We start from the raw sequence: 25,179 nt of genomic DNA on the forward strand, positions 1-25,179 counted from the left end.
TGAAATATATTCTGGTTATGAGTTAAATTATTAAATAGTAATGAGAGTTATATCTAGAGTATTAGATCCAAATGTACATACACACTACAGTAATAAGAAATAGAGCTTAGAGATGACCTTAAGCCTACAGACTATTTAGCGGACTACTCCCTCCATTCTTCTTGCCTAGTACTTCCGACTCTTAGGGTGTGTTTGGTGAGAAGAAAAATATTTTTCGGAAAATATTTTTCAATTTCTCATATTTGGTTGGTTTAAATGTTTTGAAAAATATTTTTCTCATGAATTCATTTTCCTCCAATTGGAGAAAATGTTTTCCCTATCAAGAGAAGGGAAAATATTTTTCAAAACTCTTTTTCAACCGTCCCACCTTATTCCCATCCCCACCAACCCCCACCCACTCACCGACTCACCCACCCACCCCACCCCACCCCACCCCACCCTAAATTGAAATATTATAATTAATAAACTTTCTTTTCATGTTATAGATAGAGTACTTTTTTTTCATTTCAATAAATGAGTATTTTCTTTTCATGATATAATTTTTTTTCATTTTAACAAAAAAATTACTTTCTTTTTATGATGTAAAAAAACATTTTCTTTTATTTCAATAAAATGATGTAGTAAAAGTATTATTTTTTCATTTTAACAAAATGAGTATTTTCTTTTCATTATATAAAAAAGTAGTTCTTTCATTTCAGCAAAATGAATATTTTATTTTTATGTTGTAGAAATAACACTTTCCTTTTCAACCAAAAAAAGAGTATTTTCTTTTTAGGTATGGAGCACAAATTTTAATTGCGAAAATAAGTAAAGCAACACATATCCTTTGGGTTTGTGTGAATTTTTAGAAGAATAATTAAATTCTTGAAGAAATAGAATCCTAAAAACGTTAAGTATTTGGGGGGGGGGGGGGAAGGGGGAGCACAGGAAATATAGGGACTTGGAAGGGAGTGAGTAAAATAGTATAAAAAATTATTTTCCTAAAAAATATTTTCTACTCTCTAACCAAACACTAAAAAATTATTTTCGGAATTTTTTTTTAATTCACCAACCAAACAAGAATAAATAAGTAATAAAATCACTCATAAAAACATTTTCCTTCGTATCAAATGCACCCTTATTTTTGTTTCTAACAGCTTGTTTGGTTGGTTGTTACATATCGTTATGTATCGTATCGTATTGTATTGTACTGTATCGTTTGATGAATACAATGTTTGGATGGATTGTGTCATTTTGCCGTCGTTTCATGGTATCATGCACCAATAATATGATGAATAAACTTGCATTATTATAAAGAAAAATTATGAGATGATATATAGAAAGGTAGGGTAAATGATAAAATAAAATTATTTAATAATAATGAAGGGTGAGATTGAGAGAAAAACACGAGGAAACGACGCGACCATACCAAATCGGTCGTTACATAAAGTGACTTATTTCATCGTTACGTAACGACGAATTTAACGATACGGTACAATAAAATTTAAGTAACAATCAAAATAAACATTGTATTTAAAGTAACAATACGATACGATACCAGTGGTAACACCTATCCAAAATTTTCTGTAAAGAACTGGACTTCAATTGCCATTTGCGCTCGACTTTTACATACCCAAAAAATACGTATAAAAGTCTTAATTTTTGGCTTTCTAACTTTAAACCCAAGACTTCTACTCCTTTACAAAGAGTTTGTATTTTCATTGATTTGGCTCCACAAAAAGTTTATAAGAAAGGCTTTTGCTTATATCTGATTTGCCCAACTTGAAGACGGTGGGCTAAAATACAGAAACATAGTTAAGGTTTTAGGTTGGGGTTTCGTGAAAATGGATAAAAAGAAAGTGGCAGTGCCATTGGTTTGCCATGGTCATTCACGTCCAGTGGTTGATTTGTTCTATAGCCCAGTTACCTCTGATGGGTTCTTCCTCATTAGCGCCAGCAAAGGTATGTCTTTTTGCTCTTTCCTTATTTCCAGTTTGTTTAGTTCAAAAATTAGTTTTTGAGGTCAAAGCAATTAAATTAAATAATTTGGGTTTTCATCAACCGATTTACTTCACTTTTCCAAATATAATTGATGCAAAATAAGAGTAATAATAATAAAGAAATAAATTGAGAGAATAAAGGAAATAGAAATATTATTGATGATTGCATCCTTTCTCCAGTAGGCAAGAAATAGTCTTCCATTAATAGAGAATAGTAAGAGAATTCTATAATTGACAATATGACTTAGTAGAATTTTTGACGGGGATACAAGATATGGAAGGGGGATTTAAATAGTACTATCACTCGTGACCATTTGCATTGTTTAGCTCTTGCGTGTTTCTGTTATTTATTGCATTAATTGCCCGTTACATGATTGATTTGTAACGGTTGAGATAATATTAGTAAATTGCGTGTAATCAACGATTGACTGTTCCTTTCCATATTTGTAGCTGTTAATGACTTTAATCATCAGTGCGGTAGCTATTTTTTATGTTAACCTTGAAGCTAACAGGCACGGTGCATACGCAAACAACCCCGTGATGTTGTTTATACCATCTGAACACGTTATTCTTTTTTGTCGTAATAACTTCCATGGCACCTGTTGTCATGATATAAATTCACGCGCCAAGTTTATTTTCCACTAATACAGATAGTCCTCCACTTTCTGAATATTCTCAACTGAATATTCGGGAAGTGGAGAGTTTATTTATGGCATTGGCAAGAATGTTTTCCCGCCTCTTCCCGAGATAATTATGACATGCTGCGGAAGTGATGAGACATGCGCTTCTCCTTCTATAAATCAAACCTCAAACATAGGCTACAGGCAACGTCACGCGCTCACCCGTGAAATCTGGTCCGAATGACTTCTTCGGTGCGTGTAATTCACGTGCTTTTTATCCGACCACTAGGTTCTGGGTTATTGCAGATCGGAGAGTGGTAGTTGTCCCACACCAGCGGGTGATGACCAATTCACGATATGATAGAGATCCAACGAGATAGAGCTCAACTCCGGCGAAGCCACAGATGTGGCTATGATACCATGTTATCTCATGTACAATCGAAATAACTCTGACATGTATTCTTTAGCGTTATCACTTCTTAGCATACGTATGAAAGTATTAAATTGAGTTTTGACTTTAGCACAAAAGGTAGAAAAGTGAGTAAACGCTTCAGAGCAGCTCTTCATAAAGTAAAACTAGTCATGCGAGAAAAATTATCTACAAAAGTGACAAAATACTTGCGCCCAGTTTTCGAAACAATAGGATATGGTCCCCAAACATCATAATGCACTAGTTCAAAAGCTGACTCTGCTCGCTTATTAACCCCTTGGAGCTAACGAGAAGCGATAGCGTTTTGCAAGTCGATATGACTCACAATCCAATGGGGAGATATTTTGAAACTGAGGACAAATCTTCTTCAACGTAGGCATAGAAGGATGTCCCAATCGACAATGTGCTTCAAATGAAGACACGACACTGGTGCATGCAATAGACCGATGCTCCCATTCATCAAGCATGTAGAGATCACCAGATAAATGTCCTTTAGCAATAATATGCTTCGTTTTAAGATCATGAAATAGACAATGATCGGGATAGAACGAGATAAAACAATTAATATCTACGGTGATTTTACTAATAGAAATCAAATTAAAAGCCAACTTTAGTAGACTTAATACAAATGACAGGGTAATAGAGGAGGTTGGTTTTAAACTTACTTTTATGTTTCAAAATTTGGGAGCAGAATAGAAGATTATCTATTAAAAAAAAATTGGGAACATATTATCTACTAAAAAAAGAGAATTCGAGAGCAAATTGAGTTAGGTACATATCTAGGTGAAGTGCTGATATCATCTAATGTCGTGGCAGACATTCTAACTCGCATACTCCACCAATCTACCATGGTTAAGCATGTAGGTCTCAATTCTCCTGTGGAATACAGAAGAACTAATTTTCCAAATTTGTGATCTCATTTTCAAGATAAAGTTGAACTCCAAGTTACCGAAGGTAGTGGTTGGCAAATGGCTTCATTAGAAGTTGCTATAAAAAGTCTTATCGATCTCTTTTAGTTTTAGCATAGAAGAATTTTGGATTTGAAAGGTTCAACTTAGTTCAACTTTTAGTTAAAAACTAGATTCTGTTCAATCTTGTGGAAGGATGGATTGAGTATACTTTATTTGCTCAAATCCTTTTGACCTTAAAGAAAAAGAGTACCAATCAACAGTCTGAAAAAGTGCGTGTCTATAACCAAACATAACCACCATAACCAGCTTTGGGATGCTATGTTGCGCGGACCCTCCGAAATGGCGCTGCACCCGTGTCGGATCCTCAAAAAATGCATTATTTTTGAAGGATCCGACACGCACCCACTGACATTTTCGGAGAATCCGAGCAACATAGTTGGGATGAGACATTATTTGATTAGGAGCACATATATAAGTTGCTACTTATGGTATGTTGAGAGATATTTATGCCCTGTGCAAATGCCTGTATTGCTTTTGGTTAAAGGGACACTAAGGAGTTTTGGAAAAAAACTGCTGATGATACTTAAATTTAAAATTTAATGATATTTATGCTGCCTGAAGATATAAAACACTTAACAAATGTTGCAAGCACCAAATAGAATTCCTCAATCACTTTTAGCTCTGGAAAATATAACTTACATTGAGATATGTGCTTTATGTGCTAAAATTACCACAATGTACAAGAGCTTTCATGTCGTCTTTGCTGGAATTGCATGAGCTAGAGCAAGCTTGATTCTTCTTGAAGTTACGTCCTCATTTGTTTGCTAATGAATGATCAAATCTTAATCATTCGGATTTCAGTGATTAAGTGTGTTTGTTTTTTAGGTCTGAATTTTTATCATGCAGATCTCAATTATTAAGTGCATTTGTTTTGTTAACAACTACTCAATGGGTTTAAATAGATCTAATAAGACCTATAACAAAGTTCTAATATCATTGAGATGTTCTTGATTCAAGGATTTCTATAAAGATGGCAGTTCACTGCAACTCCATCCACTTTCACTGCAAACACCATTACCATTGCCGCCACGCACCATTATCAACTTCATGACCGACGCCCACTAAACTACTACCACCACCCACAACTATCCTCAACCACAACGACCACCACTACCAATCATCAGATTCAATTGTCACCACCACTAGCCACCATTTACAATAATCACCACCAACACTATCGTTAACTTTTACTTTCAGCCACCATCACCACTAGCTACTGCCGACAACCACCACTATTAGTCATCACTACCACCGACCACCATATAGTTGTTTTAAAAAATATTTTGTCAATATAGTATTAGATTAATTAGTTTTTTAATTGAATTTTTAGTTAGTAATTTTTAGATAAAGCTTGTGGGATTACACTGGACTGCTGTTGTTGTTTTTGTTGTTAAATTTTAAACAAAGACAAGTTCTATATGTTCAGATGTTGAGAAAATAAATAGTCTTAATTATTTAGTACTCAAAACTTAATACAACGTCTTTAATATTTGGATGCGTATTCAGGTTCAAATGTCTTAATCTTAATACACATCTTATTATTCAGATGTATTCAAATTCTGACATCTTAATCTGAATAGAAACAAGCGGGGCCTAAACTTTTGATATCATTAGTCTGTGAAGAGTAATATGCTTTAGGAACATAGCTACTTAGTCTTTTTATCCAATCATAATTGGTGGAAATTGCACCTTCAGACTAAAGTTAAAGGCAGGAGAATGCATGTTGTTGACTTATCCCACATGGAGCTGTTATCGAAGTGCAAAATATCATTTCTTTTCCTCTTAACTTTAAGAATTTGGAGTCCTGATTCAGTGATCCAATTGTCTCTAGCATAGGAAAGATTTGGTTGTCGTACTTGCTGTTTGAGCAGGGTTGTAAAAAGCGAGCACTTCCTCGCTTACAGCGATAAGTGAAGCGAGGCGAGGTATCTGGCGCTTCTGTTAGCTGAAGCGTAGCAGATTTACAAAAGCGCTCGCTTCCTCTGAAAAAGCGAGAAGCGATGCGAAGCGTAAGAAGCGAGCGCTTCTCTTTATAACTGGGCTACCAACGTATTTAATTAAGAAACTATCTTTTTTTAAAACACCATTAAGCAGCAGCAACAAAGAAAGAAAAAGGCGACCTTTACACTTTTCAACTTCAAGATCATCAAGTTTGGTCCCAGGTATGTGATTTCCTCCTCCTCCTACTTCTTAGTGAAATTTTTTTCCCCTTCAGTTCTTCTTTCTCATTCTTCTTCTGCTTCTTCATTTTGTTGCACTGTTTCAGTGATAAAAAGATTGAAATGCTGCCCATTTTTTCGTTTCAGTTATACTGCCCTTCTTCGTATACTTATTGCATTTTTTTTCATATCCTTTATTCTTAGTTCTTTTTGCCTTTCTTACGTGTTATGTAGTTGTTCTTTAATGGCACCAAAAGAAGATATGAAAGACCCGGCTTGAGTTTACTTTGCAAGAGTTAGCGAGACCAACAAGATGGCAATTGGATGTCTTTTTTGTGACAAGATTTCAAATTGGAAAATCTATCGTCAAAAAGCGCATCTAATCGGTGGTAATCCAAATGTCGCATCTTGTCCTAAAGTTCCGCCGCATGTGAAGGAAGAATTGAAAGCATACCTTCAAAAAAAAGAGAGTTAAAGACTCAAATGCATCATGAACAAGAACTACATAATCTTGATGATGGCGATGATGAAATAGAAGAAGGTGATGATGGTTTGTCGCATCCATTAAAATCACAAAAGCGGGGAAGGATACAAACAATGTCTTCAAGTTGTGGATCTACTGGTAAGACTTGTTAGAGATAGCTATGTAATTGTCCCACATTGGAATAGGAGTAGTATCCCCTTTGTATAGAGTAGCTATAAATAGCACCTCTTGTATTGCATCACACACAATATATCAATATATCATATTTTCTCCCGTGCCTTCTCACATGATATCAGAGCTATCGTGAGAGATTTATCGCTGTGCATAAATTCCAGCAATTCCGGGAAGTAAAATCAGTCACCGGAACCCTTTTTTTCCGGCGACTTTCAAAGTTGTTTTGCGTCTGCTTTGTCTCGGTCAGTGTTGTGCACAAAATCCAACACTACCACAAGAGTAGTCACTGTCCGGCGATCAAATCCCAGTGAAAATCTCCGGCGGTACTGTAGTTGTCCAAATAAAATTTTCCGGCGAAGTTCCAACGTTGCGTGGGCCACCTTCCGGCCATTTTTTGGCGACGACTCTTCTGGACAGATTGTTTCCCTTGCAATTCCGAGCCTACCCATCCAGGTTACACCAAATTCCGACCACTTTTTTTATTTTTCCGGCGTGAATAATGATTTCAAAAGGTTGACTTCCGGCCATTTTTTGAAAAAAGTTCCTTCAGAACAGTTGGGTCTTCTGGTAATTCCGATCCTACCCCTACTGTTTTTATTTCATTCCGACCACTTTGAATATTTTCCGGCTGCAACAGTAACTTTCCAACTGCTACAGTAGTTTACTATTCTGGTTCAGTGTTCCTTACTCTATTTTCAGTGGATTACAGTTGATTATTTCTCTTATTTGGTAATAATTTACAAGATGTCTTTGGGAATTGATGTTTTTGGGTCTAAAAGCATGAGTTCTGGAAACTCTAATGTTATGATTACCTCGGAACCTTTAATGGGAGGTTCAAACTACTTAGCTTGGGCTTCATCTGTCGAGTTGTGGTGTAAAGGTCAAGGTGTGCAAGATCATCTGATTAAACAGTCTAGCGAAGGAGATGAAAAGGCGATAGCGCTTTGGGCAAAAATTGATGCTCAATTATGTAGCATCTTGTGGCGTTCTATTGATTCTAAGTTGATGCCTTTGTTTCGGCCATTCCAGACATGTTATTTGGTTTGGGCAAAGGCTCGTACGTTATACACTAATGATATATCTCGCTTCTATGATGTGATATCACGGATGACAAACTTAAAGAAGCAAGAATTAGATATGTCTACTTACTTGGGTCAGGTACAGGCAGTCATGGAGGAATTTGAGACATTGATGCCAGTTTCTGCTAGTGTGTCAAAACAACAAGAGCAGCGACAGAAAATGTTTCTAGTTCTTACACTCGCTGGACTTCCTCATGATCTTGATTCAGTACGAGACCAGATTTTGGCGAGTCCGACTGTCCCTACAGTTGATGAATTATTCTCTCGATTACTTCGCCTTGCTGCAGCACCAAGTCACCCAGTGATTTCATCCCAGATACTTGATTCCTCTGTTCTTGCATCCCAGACAGTGGATGTTCGGGCATCTCAAGCTATGGAGAATAGACGAGGAGGCGGTCGTTTTGGGAGATCTAGACCCAAGTGTTCTTATTGTCACAAACTTGGACACACTCGCGAAATGTGTTATTCCTTAAATGGCCGTCCACCCAAAAATGCCTACGTTGCTCAGAGCGAGACTACAGGTAACCAGGGCTTTTCTGTATCTAAAGAAGAATATAATGAGCTCCTTCAGTATCGAGCAAGTAAGCAAACATCTCCACAAGTAGCCTCAGTTGCCCAGACTGACACTCCTATTGCTGGTAATTCTTTTGCTTGTGTTTCCCAGTCTAGTACTCTTGGACCATGGGTCATGGACTCAGGCGCTTCTGATCATATCTCTGGTAATAAATCACTTTTGTCGAATATTGTATATTCACAGTCTCTTCCTACTGTTACTTTAGCCAATGGATGTCAAACTAAGGCACAAGGAGTTGGACAAGCCAACCCATTGTCTTCTATCACCCTAGATTCCGTTCTTTATGTTCCTGGTTGTCCTTTTAGTCTTGCATCTGTTAGTCGTTTGACTCGTGCCCTCAATTGTGGTATATATTTTATTGATGATTCTTTTATTATGCAGGACCGCAGTACGGGACGGACAATTGGTACAGGTCGTGAATCAGAAGGTCTTTACTACCTTAACTCGCTCAGTCCTTCCACAACATGTCTAGTTACAGATCCTCCAGATCTAATCCACAGACGTTTAGGACATCCGAGTTTATCCAAACTTCAAAAGATGGTGCCTAGTTTATCCAGTTTGTCTAGATTAGATTGTGAGTCGTGTCAGCTTGGGAAACATACCCGAGCTTCCTTTACGCGTAGTGTTGAGAGTCATGCAGAGTCTGTTTTCTCCTTGGTTCATTCTGATATATGGGGTCCTAGTAGAGTCAGTTCAACCTTGGGATTTCGTTATTTTGTTAGCTTTATTGATGATTACTCAAGATGTACTTGGCTTTTCTTAATGAAAGATCGTTCTGAGTTATTCTCTATATTCCAGAGTTTTTGTGCTGAAATCAAAAACCAATTTGGTGTCTCTATCCGCATTTTTCGCAGTGATAATGCCTTAGAATATGTATCTTCTCAGTTTCAGCAGTTTATGTCTTCTCATGGAATTATTCATCAGACATCTTGTCCTTATACCCCTCAGCAAAATGGGGTTGCAGAAAGAAAGAATAGGCACCTTATTGAGACTGCTCGCACACTTCTAATTGAGTCTCGTGTTCCGCTGCGTTTTTGGGGCGATGCAGTTCTCACAGCTTGTTATTTGATTAATAGGATGCCTTCATCTCCCATCAAGGGTCAGATTCCACATTCAATATTGTTTCCCCAGTCAGCCTTATACCCTCTTCCACCTCGGGTTTTTGGGAGCACATGTTTTGTTCATAACTTAGCCCCGGGGAAAGATAAGTTAGCTCCTCGTGCTCTCAAGTGTGTCTTCCTTGGTTATTCTCGTGTTCAGAAGGGATATCGTTGTTATTCACCTGATCTTCATAGGTACCTTATGTCAGCTGACGTCACATTTTTCGAGTCTAAACCTTTCTTCACAACTGATGTCACTTCTGCTGACCACCATGACATATCTGAGGTCTTACCTATACCGACTTTTGAGGAGTTTAGTAATCCTCCTCCACCTTCAACCACAGAGGTTTCACCCATACCAACTTTTGAGGAGTCCAGTGTTATCCCTCCTAGTTCCCCAGCCACAGGAACACCACTCTTGACTTATCATCGTCGTTCGCGCCCTACATCAGGCCCATCTGGTTCTCGTCCTGCACCTGACACGGCTCCTACTGCGGATCCTGCTCCTAGTACACCGATTGCACTTCGAAAAGGTATACGGACCACACTAAACCCTAATCCTCATTATGTTGGTTTGAGTTATCATCGTCTGTCATCTCCCCATTATGCTTTTATATCTTCATTGTCCTCGGTTTCCATCCCTAAGTCTACAGGTGAAGCATTGTCTCATCCAGGATGGCGACAGGCTATGAGTGACGAGATGTCTGCTTTACATACAAGTGGTACATGGGAGCTTGTTCCTCTTCCTTCAGGTAAATCTACCGTTGGTTGTCGTTGGGTTTATGCAGTCAAAGTTGGTCCCGATGGCCAGATTGATCGACTTAAGGCACGTCTTGTTGCCAAAGGATACACTCAAATATTTGGGCTAGATTACAGTGATACCTTCTCTCCAGTGGCTAAAGTGGCATCAGTTCGCCTTTTTCTATCCATGGCTGCAGTTCGTCATTGGCCCCTCTATCAGTTGGACATTAAGAATGCCTTTCTTCATGGTGATCTTGAGGATGAGGTTTATATGGAGCAACCACCTGGTTTTATTGCTCAGGGGGAGTCTCGTGGCCTTGTATGTCGCTTGCGTCGGTCACTTTATGGTCTAAAGCAGTCTCCTCGAGCCTGGTTTGGTAAGTTCAGCACGGTTATCCAGGAGTTTGGCATGACTCGTAGTGAAGCTGATCACTCTGTGTTTTATTGCCACTCTGCTTCAAGTCTATGTATTTATCTGGTAGTCTATGTTGATGATATTGTTATTACGGGCAATGATCAGGATGGTATTACTAATCTGAAGCAGCATCTCTTCCAGCACTTTCAAACTAAGGATCTAGGCAGATTGAAGTACTTTCTAGGTATTGAGGTTGCTCAATCTAGCTCAGGTATTGTTATTTCTCAAAGGAAATATGTGTTAGACATTCTTGAGGAAACAGGAATGACAGGTTGCAGACCTGTTGACACGCCGATGGATCCGAATTCTAAACTTCTGCCTGGACAGGGGAGCCGCTTAGCGATCCTGCAAGCTATAGGCGGCTGGTTGGTAAATTAAATTATCTCACAGTGACTAGACCCGACATTTCTTATCCTGTGAGTGTTGTAAGTCAGTTTATGAATTTTCCCTGTGATAGTCATTGGGATGCAGTTGCCCGCATTATCCGGTATATAAAATCGGCTCCAGGTAAAGGATTACTGTTTGAGGATCGAGGTCATGAGCAGATCGTTGGGTACTCGGATGCTGATTGGGCAGGATCACCTTCTGATAGACGTTCTACGTCTGGATATTGTGTTTTAGTAGGAGGAAATTTGGTGTCCTGGAAAAGTAAGAAACAGAATGTAGTTGCTCGGTCTAGTGCAGAAGCAGAATACCGAGCAATGGCTATGGCAACATGTGAACTAGTCTGGACCAAACAATTGCTCAAGGAGTTGAAATTTGGTGAAATCAGTCGGATGGAACTTGTGTGCGATAATCAAGCTGCACTTCATATTGCATCAAATCCGGTGTTTCATGAGAGAACTAAACACATTGAGATTGATTGTCACTTCGTCAGAGAAAAGATACTCTCAGGAGATATTACTACGAAGTTTGTGAGATCGAATGATCAATTTGCAGATATTTTCACCAAGTCCCTCACTAGTCCTCGCATTGATTATATATGTAACAAGCTCGATACATATGATTTATATGCTCCGGCTTGAGGGGGAGTGTTAGAGATAGCTATGTAATTGTCCCACATTGGAATAAGAGTAATATCCCCTTTGTATAGAGTAGCTATAAATAGCACCTCTTGTATTGCATCACACACAATATATCAATATATCATATTTTCTCCCGTGCATTCTCACAAGTCCTATAGATTGTTATTTTTCGCAAAAATCAGGAGATATGGGAGGGAAAAGTGGTAATCCTCAAATTGATGCCAAAGCGATTTTGAGGGATAGTGCAGTTGCAATGTTTGCGCGGTGGATGTATGATGCAGGTTTTCTTTTTAATTATGTTAATTATACTGACACTTTTTTTGCTTTTATTGAGGCCGTAGGCCAATATGGTCCAGGAATGAAGCCTCTAACTTATCGAAGTTAGAGGTCCATATCTAAAAAAAGAAGTGGAAAAGACTAACAAAATCGTGGAGGAGCACAAAGTAGAATGGAACAAGTTTGGTTGTTCCATTATGATGGATAAGTGGACGGTAAGAAATGGAAAAATAATCATCAATATCTTGGTGAATTCTCCTAAGGGAAGCTTGTTTCTTGAGTCCATTGATGCAAGCCACTCTTCTACTGATTCAACCAAAATGTACTCTTTGTTCAAGAGTACAATAAACTCTATTGGAGCAGAAAATGTTGTTCAAGTTATCACGGACACCGGTGGTGAAAATGTTAAAGCTGGTGATTTGATGTCTGTAGAGTACCCGCATATTTATTGGACTCCGTGTGCAACACATTGCATTAGTTTGATCTTCGGTGACATTTTTAGGGAAAAACCCTTCAGTTCAGTCTTTAATCAGGCAATTAGAGTGCATTACTATATTGTTCAAAGGCCTTTTTTATTGAATATGATAAAGAGATTCACTAAACAAAGAAGCTTGGTGAAATCTGCAAAGACAAGATTTGCTACTGCTTTCTTGACTTTGCATAGGATGTATGAGCAAAAAAACAATTTGAAGAAGTTGTTTGTTTCAGATAAGTATACTAACAGTGCCTATGGAAGGGAAGCTCGAGGGAGAGAATCTGCAGATATTATGCTTTCTACTTCATTCTGGAATAATGTGGTTCATGCATTGAAGATTGGTGGTCTTTTAGTTAAAGTGCTTTGTTTGGTAGATGGGGAGCAAAGACCGCCAATGGGCTACTTTTACGAAGCAATGGATAGGGCAAAGAAGGCTATTCGAGACTCTTTTATTGATCCAAGAAAATATAAAAGAGTCTTTGAGATCATAGATAAAAGGTGGAGCAGTCAGATTCATCACCCTTTGCATGCAGCTGGACTTGTTTTGAACCCGGAACTGTTTTATGGCAATGAAGAATGGATTATAGGAGATGAAGAATTGTGGAATGGATACATTAAATGTATTGAGAAGTTGATACCTGAAGAGTCCATGCAAGATAAAATAACAGAGCAATTTAGTACTCATAGGAATGTTGAGCAACTTTTTAGAAAAAACATGGCTATTAGACAAAGAAAGATGAAGTCACCAGGTGAGCGAGTGCTTATATGTTGCTTTATAGTTAATAAGTTATTTCTTTATAAATATTATGTTTTGAATAATTGTTTTGGTGGAAGCAATATGGCCATTCCACTCCAGAATTACAAAAGTTTGCCATCAAGGTTTTAAGTCTAACGTGTAGCTCAGCCGGGTGTGAAAGGAATTGGAGCGTGTTTGAACATGTAAGAACTAAGAAGAAAGATTTAGTAGTATATTGAGATTATTAAATTATATCTCAATTGTCCTAATCTTACTAATTATTTATTATTTGCAGATTCATACCAAAAAGAGGAACAAACTAACCTTGAAGTGTCTCAATGATCTAGTTTTCATAAGTACAATAGAACATTGAGGCGTCGTTACAACGCTCACAATGTAATTGATCCAATTAGTTTGGACAACATCGATGATGCTAATGAAAGGCTAACTGGAGTCTCGGAAGATCATGTAGATGAAGATGTATTTGAGGAAACTTTTGATTTCACTTGGGGTGATGTTGCGGAGACGCGTGAAATTGGGGAGAGGATTTTTGGTTTGAGGGGGAGTACCTCAACTTCAAGCTCACAGAGGAAAGGAAAAGAAGCAGCTACCTTGTCCCTAGTTGATGAAGAAGAAGTTGAAGAAGATGACGAGCAATATAATAATAATAGTAGAATACAAGAATTTGACAATCTAGTAGAAGAATAGGATGCTCATTTTGTGCTTTAATTGATGCTACTCTTTACTTTTTACATTGAAGTATTGAACATTTGCTTACAGTTACATGTGTTGTCTATGCAATATTTATTTTAATATTTTTGTTTAAATTCCGCTTCACTTCAAAAATGCGAGCGCTTCGCTTCTCGCTTCTCTCTTTAAGCGTAAAGGGGGTTGTCGCTTTTCCTCGCTTCACGCTCTTCACAACACTGTGTTAGAGTTGCCAAAGAAGAATTGGTTCTTTAAGGGAAAGGGTATTTCAAATTTTAATATATGTGGCTTCAACATGTGGGATTCAATATGACTTTTTAGAAATGTTGGATGATTGTGAAAAATGATATTCTGACAACAAGTAGATTATTTTCATTGAAAAGGGTCATCAATTAAGAGGAGCTTCAATGCTACATTTATAGCTCTCATCCCCAAAAAGAGAGGAGCTCTGAACATAAAAGATTATAGGCCCATCAGTCTATTGGTGAATTGGGGAATGTATATAAGATCATAGCTAAAACTTTAACTGAAATATTAAAAAGGGGTTATGAATAAATTGGCGTCAGGCAATCGAAATGCCTTCATAATAGGAAGACAAATTGGAGATGCTTAACGGGTGGCAAATGAATGCCTTGATTATATTAGTTAGAAATGAAGAAGAAACGGGTGATATATAAGTTGGAGCTAGAGATTCTTGTGACCATGTTAATTGGTCTTTTCTTCTTGACATTATGAGGCAAATGAAGTTTGGTGAAAAATGCATCTAATGGATTAGAACTTGCATTTCTACCGTAAGATTTCAGTCTTAATAAATGGGAGTCCAGAAGGTTTTTTAAGTCCCAAAGGGGACTTAGACAGGGAGATTCATTGTCTCTTTTTGTTTGTTTGTTTTGTTCTAGTAATGGAAGTCTTAAGCAAAATGCTAAAGAAAGCTTCTAATAGTGGATGTATAAAGGGTTTTGGGATTGAAGATAATGGAAGAAACGTTTTGGAGGTCGGTCATATATAATATGCGGATGACACTCTGGTGCTCTATGAAGCTGATAAATGGCAATTCATATATGTGAGCATAATTTTGCTTGCTTTTGGGGAAATTTCTGGTTTAAAGATACATCTAAGAGTAGTGTGTTCTTTGTTAGTGCTGATGAGTGTATAGAAGAGGTTGCTGATATATTGGGTTGTAGTATTGGAAAGTTCCTTGCTACTTATCTGGGATGGCCTTTGGGAGCCAAAAGATGTGATGTTAGTATGTGGCTAGGAGTTGTTAATAAGCGTGAACGGAAATTATCAGCACAGAAGAAGCTATACCTATCAATTGGAGGAAGTTTAATTTTGGTTTACAGTGCATTGGATGGGATTCCAACTTATTTAATGTCTTTGGTTCCTATTCCATCAGAAGTGGAAAAAAAGATTAACAAATTGAGGAGGGATTTTATTTGTGAAGGAAATGCTGAGAACAGGAAGATTCATTTGGTAAATTGGGAAAAAATTACAAGATGTAAATAAGAAGGGGAAGGAAGGGATTAGGGGTTAGAGATCTAAAAGTGCATAATAAGAGTCTCTCATGCAAATAGTTGTGGAGATGGAATGATAATAGAGAAGCTATCTGGAAAAATGTTATACAAGTTAAGTATGGTAGAGAAGGTGTTTTGTGTCCAAATTAAATATCCTCATGGACAATGTTTTTGAGAGCGTGAAGCGTAGAAAAGTGACAAGGGCTTGATTCGGTTAAAGCGTGAAGCAAAGTGAAATTTTAGAAATACCAAAATAAATCTTAGAGCACATGAAAAAAAAAAGAGAGAAGAAGACAAATAGAATTTAGTTAAATTAACAAACTGAAAAAAAAGAAAAAATAGAATAATATAAAAATTCAATTTTAACTTAAACAAAGTGAAAAAAAAACAGCAGAGCATCTATTAAAATAACAGTTAGAGTACATGAAGAGAAACAGGAGAAGAAGATAAATAAATAAATAAATAAATTCAATAAAACTAAGAATTGAAACAAAAAGAAAAAGAAATAATTTAAGTTTCAATTAGTAAATTAACAAAGTGAATGATAAATGGACCTCAGGCCTAACTCAACCCCAAAAGCTTGCTTATGAAGTGAGGATTGCTCAAGACCATATAAGGAGATCAAGGACCTTAAATCCCACCGATGTGAGACAACTCAATACCCCCCTCACGCCCAGGCCTACAAACTGGAGAGTGGACAACATAAATGGGGGCCCAACGTCGTTAATTATTGGGATGAGCCTGACTCTAATACTATGATAAATGGACCTTAGGCCTAACTCAACCCCAAAAGCTAGCTTATTAGGTGAGGATTGTCCAAGACCATATAAGGAGACCAAGGACCTCAAATCCCACCGATGTAGGACAGCTCAACGGTGAAAAGAAAGACACAAAACTACACTAGGTTTTTTGTTGTTGTTGTTGAACAGAAAGACACAGCGACAGACACAACAGAGAAACAAAGTGATCATTATTTTTGATTTTGTGGACTTGATAGACTGTCTTTGTGTATCATCAAGTCCCCTTTGTAAACTTCTTGGTACCTTGTTGGTACATTTTCTATTGTTAAAACACCTTACCTTATCATAATAAAAAAACAAGTTAATATGGAACCTCATGTAATGTTATAACTGACAAAGTTTGACAATGATTTTGGACACTAGCTTAAGGTTAGCTATATTTCCATAGCTTTGAATGTTACAGTAGAGTATTTCATTTATGTACGTCAGATTCCAGCCCAATGCTTAGAAATGGTGAGACTGGAGATTGGATTGGAACATTTGAAGGACATAAAGGAGCAGTATGGAGTTGCTGCTTGGACACAAATGCATTGCGTGCTGCATCTGGCTCTGCTGACTTCTCTGCGTATGTAAATCTCTGTGGCACTTTCTATCTCACTTTAATTATCATGAACCCGTGTATTGCCCTCCCAAGATGTTTTTGTAACTATCATTGGGGGGGGGGGGGGGTTGAACTAAGCAGCTGATAATCCTTCTGTTGTTGATGGTTGTTATGGAAGTCATGACTTGAATTTTCTGCATCTCTTTTCTTTAGAAGTTGTTCTGATGTCATTTTTGTATATATTTAAGCCTATATTTTCTATATGGATAGCATTTCAGTATTCATAAATGTGTGAAATCCTGAGAATATTTTTTGGTGTATATGGTCAGAAAGGAACAACAGATGTTTTGAAGGTTTATCAACTCCAAATCATTCCCTCAAGGGTAGTTGTCTTTTGTATCTTTATAGTTGGCATTACCTTTCCCCCTTAGATTCTCCTGACAACTTTTTGAACTTCGTTAGCTCCCTGGTACTAGAATAGTCTTTTTGTAATTGAGCTAACAGTGTCTTTTTTGCTTCCATAACTTTTGTATTATTATGCATCTTCGTGATGCCAGCAATGAAATCTATTATTACTTCATAAAAAAAAAAATAGTTGCAACCATCTCAACTTACGGCAAAAAGAAAAGAAAAAGAAAAGGTTGAAATGATCTTGCTTTTTGTATTTATGCACTTACTGTTGGTGTTTTAGCCCAGTATGACTTGTTAACCCAATGTTTGGTCTGAGAAAATTAATCTAATAAGTCTAGGACTGATTCTGATAAGATGAGTCCTATGCCCTGCACTTCCATGTACAGCTTTAGGCTTCGTAATAGGTTTTCTGTACTGTTTTTCACCCTATTGCTCCTTTCATAAGGAAAAGATGGAGGAATTAACAAGTTTAGTAGTGCCTCTGTTGAAAAATATGACTTTTGTAATGTAATTTTACCACAGAAAAATTTGGGATGCGTTAACTGGGGATGAACTGCATTCTTTTGCGCATAAGCACATTGTTCGAGCCTGTGCTTTTTCCGAGGTATATAGACCAAGCTCCATGCTACGTTTGTGCTATAAAGCATCATTTCTTTAATATTTCTCAACTTTCCACTTCTATTGCTTTTATTTTTCTGGAACAGGATACTAATTTTCTACTTACTGGTGGAGTGGAGAAAGTTTTGCGCGTATATGATATGAATCGCCCTGATGCAGCTCCTCGAGAAGTGGCTAAGACTCCTGGATCAGTCAGAGCTGTTACATGGCTTCACAGTGATCAAACAATTTTAAGTTCCTGTACTGACAGTGGAGGTGTTAGGTATGGTTTTTCAGTTCAACAGAAATATGCCAAAATTCTAGTCTTATGATCTCTTCGAAGTTTCTATAGGATGACTACCTTTGCGTTTAGGCTGGCATTCTTTATTGAAAAATACCCAGTATTTGAATTAGGTTTGCATTCTTTACTAAGAAGCTTTTCCCAGAGATACCTCCTACCTTCCTTGCTCTTTCTTCTCCTTCTTCTTTTTTGGTTGAGGGAAGGCGTTTCAGAATTTTACACATTGCCGTGCTCTTGCTTGAGAGTAGCATATTCTTGTGGAAGGGTTTTGATAGAAACCTTTATTAGCACAGAAACCTTTTTTTTATGTGATCGTGTGTTCCTTTATTGTAAGTTCTCAAATGATAGGTTTTTTGGCTGCAAATATGCTGCCTTGCTTGATCTAGGTGGATACACCACCCTTGCATAGTCACAAAAAGAATAAAAAATAGGTGAAAGGAGAAAGTGAAACCTTTACAACAACGGTCATCTAGTTGCTGAGTATTGGGAATATGTTCTGCAATTTAAAATAATTGTTGACAGAGTATTTCATGCTGGTGTGTGTATAATGCTCATCTATTGATGTCAGTCTGAAGCAGCTTGTGGGTATTCTCGCATTGATGTATGAGTATTGTTTATTGAGTTCCTTTTCCCCTTTGAAGAGTTTACCCCTTTGTACAGTGAGAAATCCTAATTGCTTCCACAAAAAGTCAGTATAGCCACCTTTACTCTTGCTCTTGTATATTTAATCATTTGATATTGAGAGATCATAACAGGGTCTCTAGGCATCCATTGTGTTACGCCAATTAAAATTCTTGTATATGCAGACTGTGGGATGTGAGAACTGGGGATATAGTTCGTACGCTTGAGACAAAGTCCCCTGTGACTAGTGCTGAAGTGAGTCAAGATGGTCGTTACATTACAACTTGTGACGGATTCAGTGTCAAGTTTTGGGATGCAAATCAGTAAGTTCACTACCAAAATTTTCCTATGAAAAGGGATTTAATAGGTCTATTGCCTTTAGTAATGTTGCTTATCATTATCTTTTTGAAGCTTTGGATTGGTGAAGAGCTACAACATGCCATGCACTGTAGAATCAGCTTCCTTGGAACCAAAATATGGGCTCAAATTTGTTGCTGGAGGAGAAGACATGTGGATTCGTGTTTTTGATTTCCACACTGGTGAAGAGCTTGGTATGTGTTCCAAACTCTCTGCATCTACAAAAAAAAAAAAAAAAAAAAAAAGAAGAAAAAATAGTTATGTTAATATGATGTTAAGGATTTTATTAAACTTTGGGTCAGTCAAGTTCAGTTAAACTTGTTTTTTTTTGGGGGGGCTAATATACGACTAGGCAGCGTGCCTAATGGTTGTTTTTATTCATAACCCAAATTAAAAAACATTCAGTACATAATGTTCAAAATTAGAACTAGCAACAATAAGAAAAGCTATAACCAATAGAGTCAATATGAAACTCTTAACTTGGTTTTATGCAATGAGCTAGTAAAGCATGCTAAAAATTGAAAATTTTCATAGCTAGAAACTGGCTCAATGTACTCCATCATGCTGCCATATCTCCTTATCATCCTGTGGTCATTGTATCCTCCTCGAACTGATTCCCTAAAGCACGAAATGGTTGTATCATGCATCATGTGACAAACAACAACAACAACAACAACAACAACAACAAACCCAGTTTGATCCCAACATGCGGGGTCTGGAGAGGGTAGTCTGTACGGAGACCTTACCCCTACCTAATGCAGGTAGGGTAGTCTGTACGTATCATGCATCATGTGAAAATTGCATAAATATACCCTGCAAAAACCTGTATAGTGGCAGCAGCAGTACGCCTACTCTAGCCAGCTGCTTTCTTCTAGGAAGTATCCCCATCCACCTAATCCTGTGACTGCCAGATGATGTACATTTTGACCATTTACTGGACTCCTCCCTTCTTGCATATTGTTCTTCACATATCCGACATAGAATCCATTAGGCAGATTCAGCATGTTTGAATAAACTCGTTTGCTTCCAATCATCATGTCCGACCATAAGCATATTTCGTTTCATTGTTCTGATCTCAGGTTTGGACAAAGTGACTTATCCAGATTAAGGATTTTCTTCCCTTGTACTGGTAATTCACCAAAATTCTGGAACACTATATCACCTACATGATCGAAGGCAAGGTCAGTGATAAAATCAGATGTGTGTTGCCTTCTCTAATTGTATGATGTATCTGCACATGTTGGCCCCTTTTGAGCTTCTGGATAGCTGATACAATTGTAGTTATACTCCATGGAACCTCTCATATACCATCCAGAACCTTCTTAAGTACCAGAGAGTCAGTCTCTATAATGAGAGGTGTCAAACCGATGCACCACACAGAATTGTAAACCTTCCTTGACTGCTAAAGCTTCTGCTAACATCGTTTCTTGGAAATCCACAGCCTTGGCAAATATTAAATCACCATGGGAGTTTCTGACACAGAATCCTATAGCACTCCTACCAGGATTGCCTCTACTGGTACCATCTGAATTACATTTATAGCTCTCAGGAGGAGGAGGTGACCAGTAGACAATCTTAGGGGTTGTTTGGTTGTGGAACTAACGGGATAGTAGGGGGATTAAATAGTGACGAGATTATTTAGTGGATATATTTTTATTGGTAGATATTTGGTTCATTGGACTAAAGATGGGATATACGGGGTATAATATAAAACATGTGTTTGGTGTATACTAGATAAGTTGGGATAAATTTTTATTTCCAATTTTAGCCTTGGACTCTTTAAAGGATTTTGGGGGGAAGAGCCTTGGAAAGGGTCATCTTTATCATTATATTGTTTTATCCCGGGATTAAGTAATCTCGGGATTATTACTCCACCCTCAATGTGGGATAGAATAATACTGCAATTGTGGTATAAATTAATCCGGGATTGCTGCGGATTCGAAAATTCAACCAAATGTGGAATAAAATAATCCCGTACCTAATCCCGAGATTATTATCCCTTATCCCACCAACCAAACAACCCCTTAGTGCTTAGCGCTGGTTTGTAAGCTTCAAAGAAAGCATTCATATCAGGCCATGATCTGGGGATAGATTGGAGTCAAGGATACCTGTACTTTGCCAACTGATATAGTAAGTTATTGATTTTGCTTAAACCATTCTAGTAAAAGTGACCCTTTCCCCATGCCTTGAAGTATTTCTCCTTGTCCACAATTGCCTTAACATGATTGATGGAACTGCCTGGTACAATGGCTTCAATTTAACAACTGCCTTTGCATTCCACCACCCCATGATAGCAGCTTTTAACTGGATGGGAGGAAAAGACAAACCAGCAGTCCACAGAATAATTCCAAATTCTAATAGCAACTGCACTTGTTAAGAAGGATGTGCTAAAGTTTCTTGTTGAGGTGAAATACAGCAGCTGCATCTTGAAGGGTTAGCAAACTGCATCCTCATTAGAATATCATCTGTTGGTAATTTGGCCTTTCACAATATCCACATAAAGAATGAAATTTAAAAAGTAAAGTCCTTTCAACCACATTGTTTCATAATAAATTGTACCTCTTCCCTGTGTCTAATATACTGCCAAGCACTCTTCACAGTAAACTGTCTATTTGCTGTTAGCTTCCACCTTGCTTTGTCAAAATGATCTTGTTCATAAATCAGCTTAACATCATTCAAGATATGCTCAGCAATCTCCTCAGATACCAGATGTTTAATTTCCTGTCCAGTCCCCATTTTCTGTCAAATCTGCTCTTCTTCAATAATATACTCAGCAAGGACCACATGATATAGTGCTCCCAATTGTGTCCAGTTATCACACCAATAGGTTGAGAAACCACATTTTTGAGAAACCGCATTTCACTTCCCACCATATTTCTTGTTCTATAAGATCTCTAGCTGAAAGAATCTTCTTCCACACATTGTGAACCTCCCTTCCACTGTACTAGTGTAGGAGCATCTTTCTTGTAGTACTTGTTCCACATAAAATTTGTCCACAATTTTGTGGTTCAAAACTCCACCATAATTTAGAGAACGATGCAGTTGACACATCAAATAATGATCTAAAGCCCAGCCCTACTTCATTTGTAGGTAGACAGAGAGACTGCCATGTATCCTAATGCCTACGTCTACCTTCTTCCTTGTTACGCCAAAAGAACTTTGCAAAAATCTTGTGAATATCATTGATAAAATGTACTTAGGAGGGTCTATTGCTGATAGTAATTGGATAGGGCATGCTTTATAAAACTTGTTTGATCAACATTGCTTTCCCACCAACTGATAATGGTTTGCCTTTCCAAGAACTTAATTTGTTGTTCACTTTCCCAATTAATTTCTTCCTTCTGCCACATGTAATTGGACACCCAAGATAAGTAAAAGGGAAGGTTCCAAATGAGAAACCAGTTACTTCCTCAACCTGTTGAGACCACAGACTAGCCACTTTTTCATGTAAAAAAATTTCCTTACTAACCTTCTGCCCAGAGGCCTGCTCATAATCAGATAGTACTTTAATAATCAATTGCAGTGAATCAGCTGAAGTGAAAATATTGGTGTGATCAATATATGCCAAATGGTTAATCTTTGTGCTCAATTTTGGTATCCCATAACCTTTATGCTCATTGTGATTGTGTAATGCATTCAAACCCCTTGATAAATTTTCCGCAGCTATAATGAAAAGAGTAGGTGACAATGGATCACCTTGTTTGACCCCTCTTGATAATTTGAGGAAACTTTTATCTTGTCCATTAATAAATATAGAATACCAGTTATTGGACAATAATCTTCATACCATGTCTATGAAGATTTCACAGAATCCCAATGCCCTCATATAACGACCCGACCAGTCGCTTTGAACTTTTAACGTTCCATGCGGTGGTTTGAGGTCTTGAGTAGTTTCATATTATGTACTATGATTTGCGTGTATGGTCGCTTTCGATTTTCGAGCGATTCGTGATTGATTTGGAAGAATGGTTCTCATTTTAGAAGCTTTAAGTTGGAAGAGTTGACCAAGTTTGACTTTTGCGTGTATGTACTATGATTTGACCAAGTTTCATATTATGTACTATGATTTGCGTGTATTTATCTCGGATCGTAGTTTTGATTGTTCCGTTAGGTCCGGATGGTGATGTTGGACATAGGCGTATGCCCGGAATTGGATTCGGAATATTTATGGTTTCGTTTTAGACCACAAGTTTGAGAAGTTTTGAAGTTTTTCATAAGTCTTTTTCTTTTTAAACTCCATGCCTAGTATAAAATGGGACGGAGAGAGCAATAGTTACTAACTGACCCTTGGTTGATTGCAGCATGCAACAAGGGGCATCATGGTCCTGTGCACTGTGTCCGATTTGCTCCTAGTGGAGAATCATATGCTTCAGGATCTGAAGATGGAACAATCAGAATATGGCAAACAGGGCCTCTGACAAATGATGATGTTGATATGACAACAAACGGAAAAGTGAAGGTTTCTGCAGAGGAGGTTTCACGCAAAATTGAGGGCTTCCAGATCTCAGACGAGAGGAAAATCAAGGAGGAGGATCTAGCTGATTAGGTAGGTGGCATGTTAACCAGTTTATGATGTAATATTAGTATCATCTGTGAGCAAGTTCCATTTGGATCTTTGCCCCTTATTTTTTGGATCGTTTTCATAGAATAGACTTTTGGTCGTTTTTCAAATTTAGATTACTGGTATTTCACTATTTTTGAACTTGATGTGCTATCATCTTAGCTTGTTTTGGAACATTGTTGTTTGATATCATCAAGACAGGTCATGTCGGATACACCTATAACAAAGTGCATGTTTCGCTTATCTTTTTAGCTCAGCCCGTAAAGGAACTACGAGTGATGTATAGTTTTTCTCGAGCACTATTTACTCCCCTATTAATAAAAAGCAGTTTTATCTGGTTGTGTTTTAGGTTCAACATGATTCTGGTTCTAATCGAACTGATCTTGACATGGTTTTTCTGAGGGGCTTTAATTTAATATACAATTCACAATATAATTCTTTTTGAAGTTAGGTATTGTGTCCGCTTGTTTAAATCTTTAGCCTCTCACGTAGTTTCCAATTTGTAATTTGCTAAAGCTCATCAAAATCGAAAAAGTGAAAAACCATCATAGTTAGAGGAATCGTGACAATTCTAGTTGCAGTAGTTGAATATTTATTTAGCGTTAAAGACATTCGGAATCTCAATTATCTATCTTGTGCTCGAAAAGATCCCTCACTTCCTTGGCAGCACCTCGAGGTGCATTTAGTTGTCTCACATGAAATGAGGGTTGTTCCCCACTCCATGGCATGACACCTTTTGCTCATCCATTCTGCCCGTCTAGGCAAATTTTTCGAAATGATACCTTTATTTCCGTGTCTTCTAGTTACTTCATCGCCTACTTTGATTTCACATTTCGGTGAAATATATACATAAATCATTTTAGGATTATAAATAGAATCACCCCTTTTTGGGTCCACCTCACATTAATAACTCGACCCCTGCCACCTATAGGTACTTTTAGATAAGTTTCTGTTGAAGTAGATACCTGAACACCAAGTATAGCTCGTCACAAACTATCTTCCGGGATATACGACGATTCTTCCACGACTTGGAGTGTTAATGTACATACTAAATTAAAATATCATCCGTCTTAAATTATAAATAACTCTAAATATATCTTTTACACTCAAGTGGTATTGTACTTGCTCGTAGCTACCCTTGGCATGCCATTAATATTCGTTATCGCACTTTAAATACATAAAACCTTACAAAATGTTCAGAGGCGCTGCCTTACGACAAATTAATGAGTATTTAAAAAGATTGTAACAAACAGTGATTTTGTGATCCCAGATAATACACAGAGGGATTTCAAAATCTCATAGTTTAGACATGAGAACATGGCATATTAATCAACTATAATTTGTGTTACACTATTTCTAATCCAAAATCCAATTTGTGTTAAACCCGAGTATATAGTCTCATATCCTGCATAAGATGCTAATATTAAGATTTTGATATAAAATTATAAGAATATCTTTTAACTGAAATTATTCGTTATTTGTCTTTTAAATACAAATAAACAAGGAAAAACCTTATAAATGTTGTATATA

At 37.4% G+C, this 25,179-nt stretch overlaps 1 protein-coding gene across 6 annotated transcripts; it reads left to right on the forward strand.

Moving 5' to 3' along the window:
* The first annotated feature begins 1,615 nt into the window (after nt 1-1,615).
* On the forward strand, nt 1,616-23,892 carry LOC104221402 (uncharacterized). Of its 6 annotated transcripts, none has more exons than XR_011407597.1 (8): nt 1,616-1,941; nt 16,690-16,825; nt 17,735-17,816; nt 17,917-18,092; nt 18,917-19,054; nt 19,143-19,282; nt 20,168-20,269; nt 23,390-23,534. XR_011407597.1 is itself a non-coding variant. In XM_070174459.1 (8 exons), the coding sequence occupies exons 2-8, from the start codon at nt 6,643-6,645 to the stop codon at nt 23,632-23,634; spliced, it is 1,056 nt and encodes a 351-aa protein (XP_070030560.1). In that variant the 5' UTR covers nt 1,951-6,162; nt 6,394-6,642; the 3' UTR covers nt 23,635-23,892. The 6 variants fall into 6 exon arrangements, 4 of the variants coding, with proteins under 4 accessions (XP_070030561.1, XP_070030560.1, XP_070030559.1 ...); XR_011407596.1 differs by lacking the exon at nt 1,616-1,941 and adding an exon at nt 1,949-6,781 and having other exon boundaries at nt 23,390-23,478; XM_070174459.1 differs by lacking the exons at nt 1,616-1,941; nt 20,168-20,269 and adding exons at nt 1,951-6,162; nt 6,394-6,781 and having other exon boundaries at nt 23,390-23,892.
* Nucleotides 23,893-25,179: the final 1,287 nt, after the last annotated feature.

Source organism: Nicotiana sylvestris, chromosome 5 (assembly GCF_000393655.2).
Source record: "Nicotiana sylvestris chromosome 5, ASM39365v2, whole genome shotgun sequence".
Classification (NCBI taxonomy): Eukaryota; Viridiplantae; Streptophyta; class Magnoliopsida; order Solanales; family Solanaceae; genus Nicotiana; species Nicotiana sylvestris.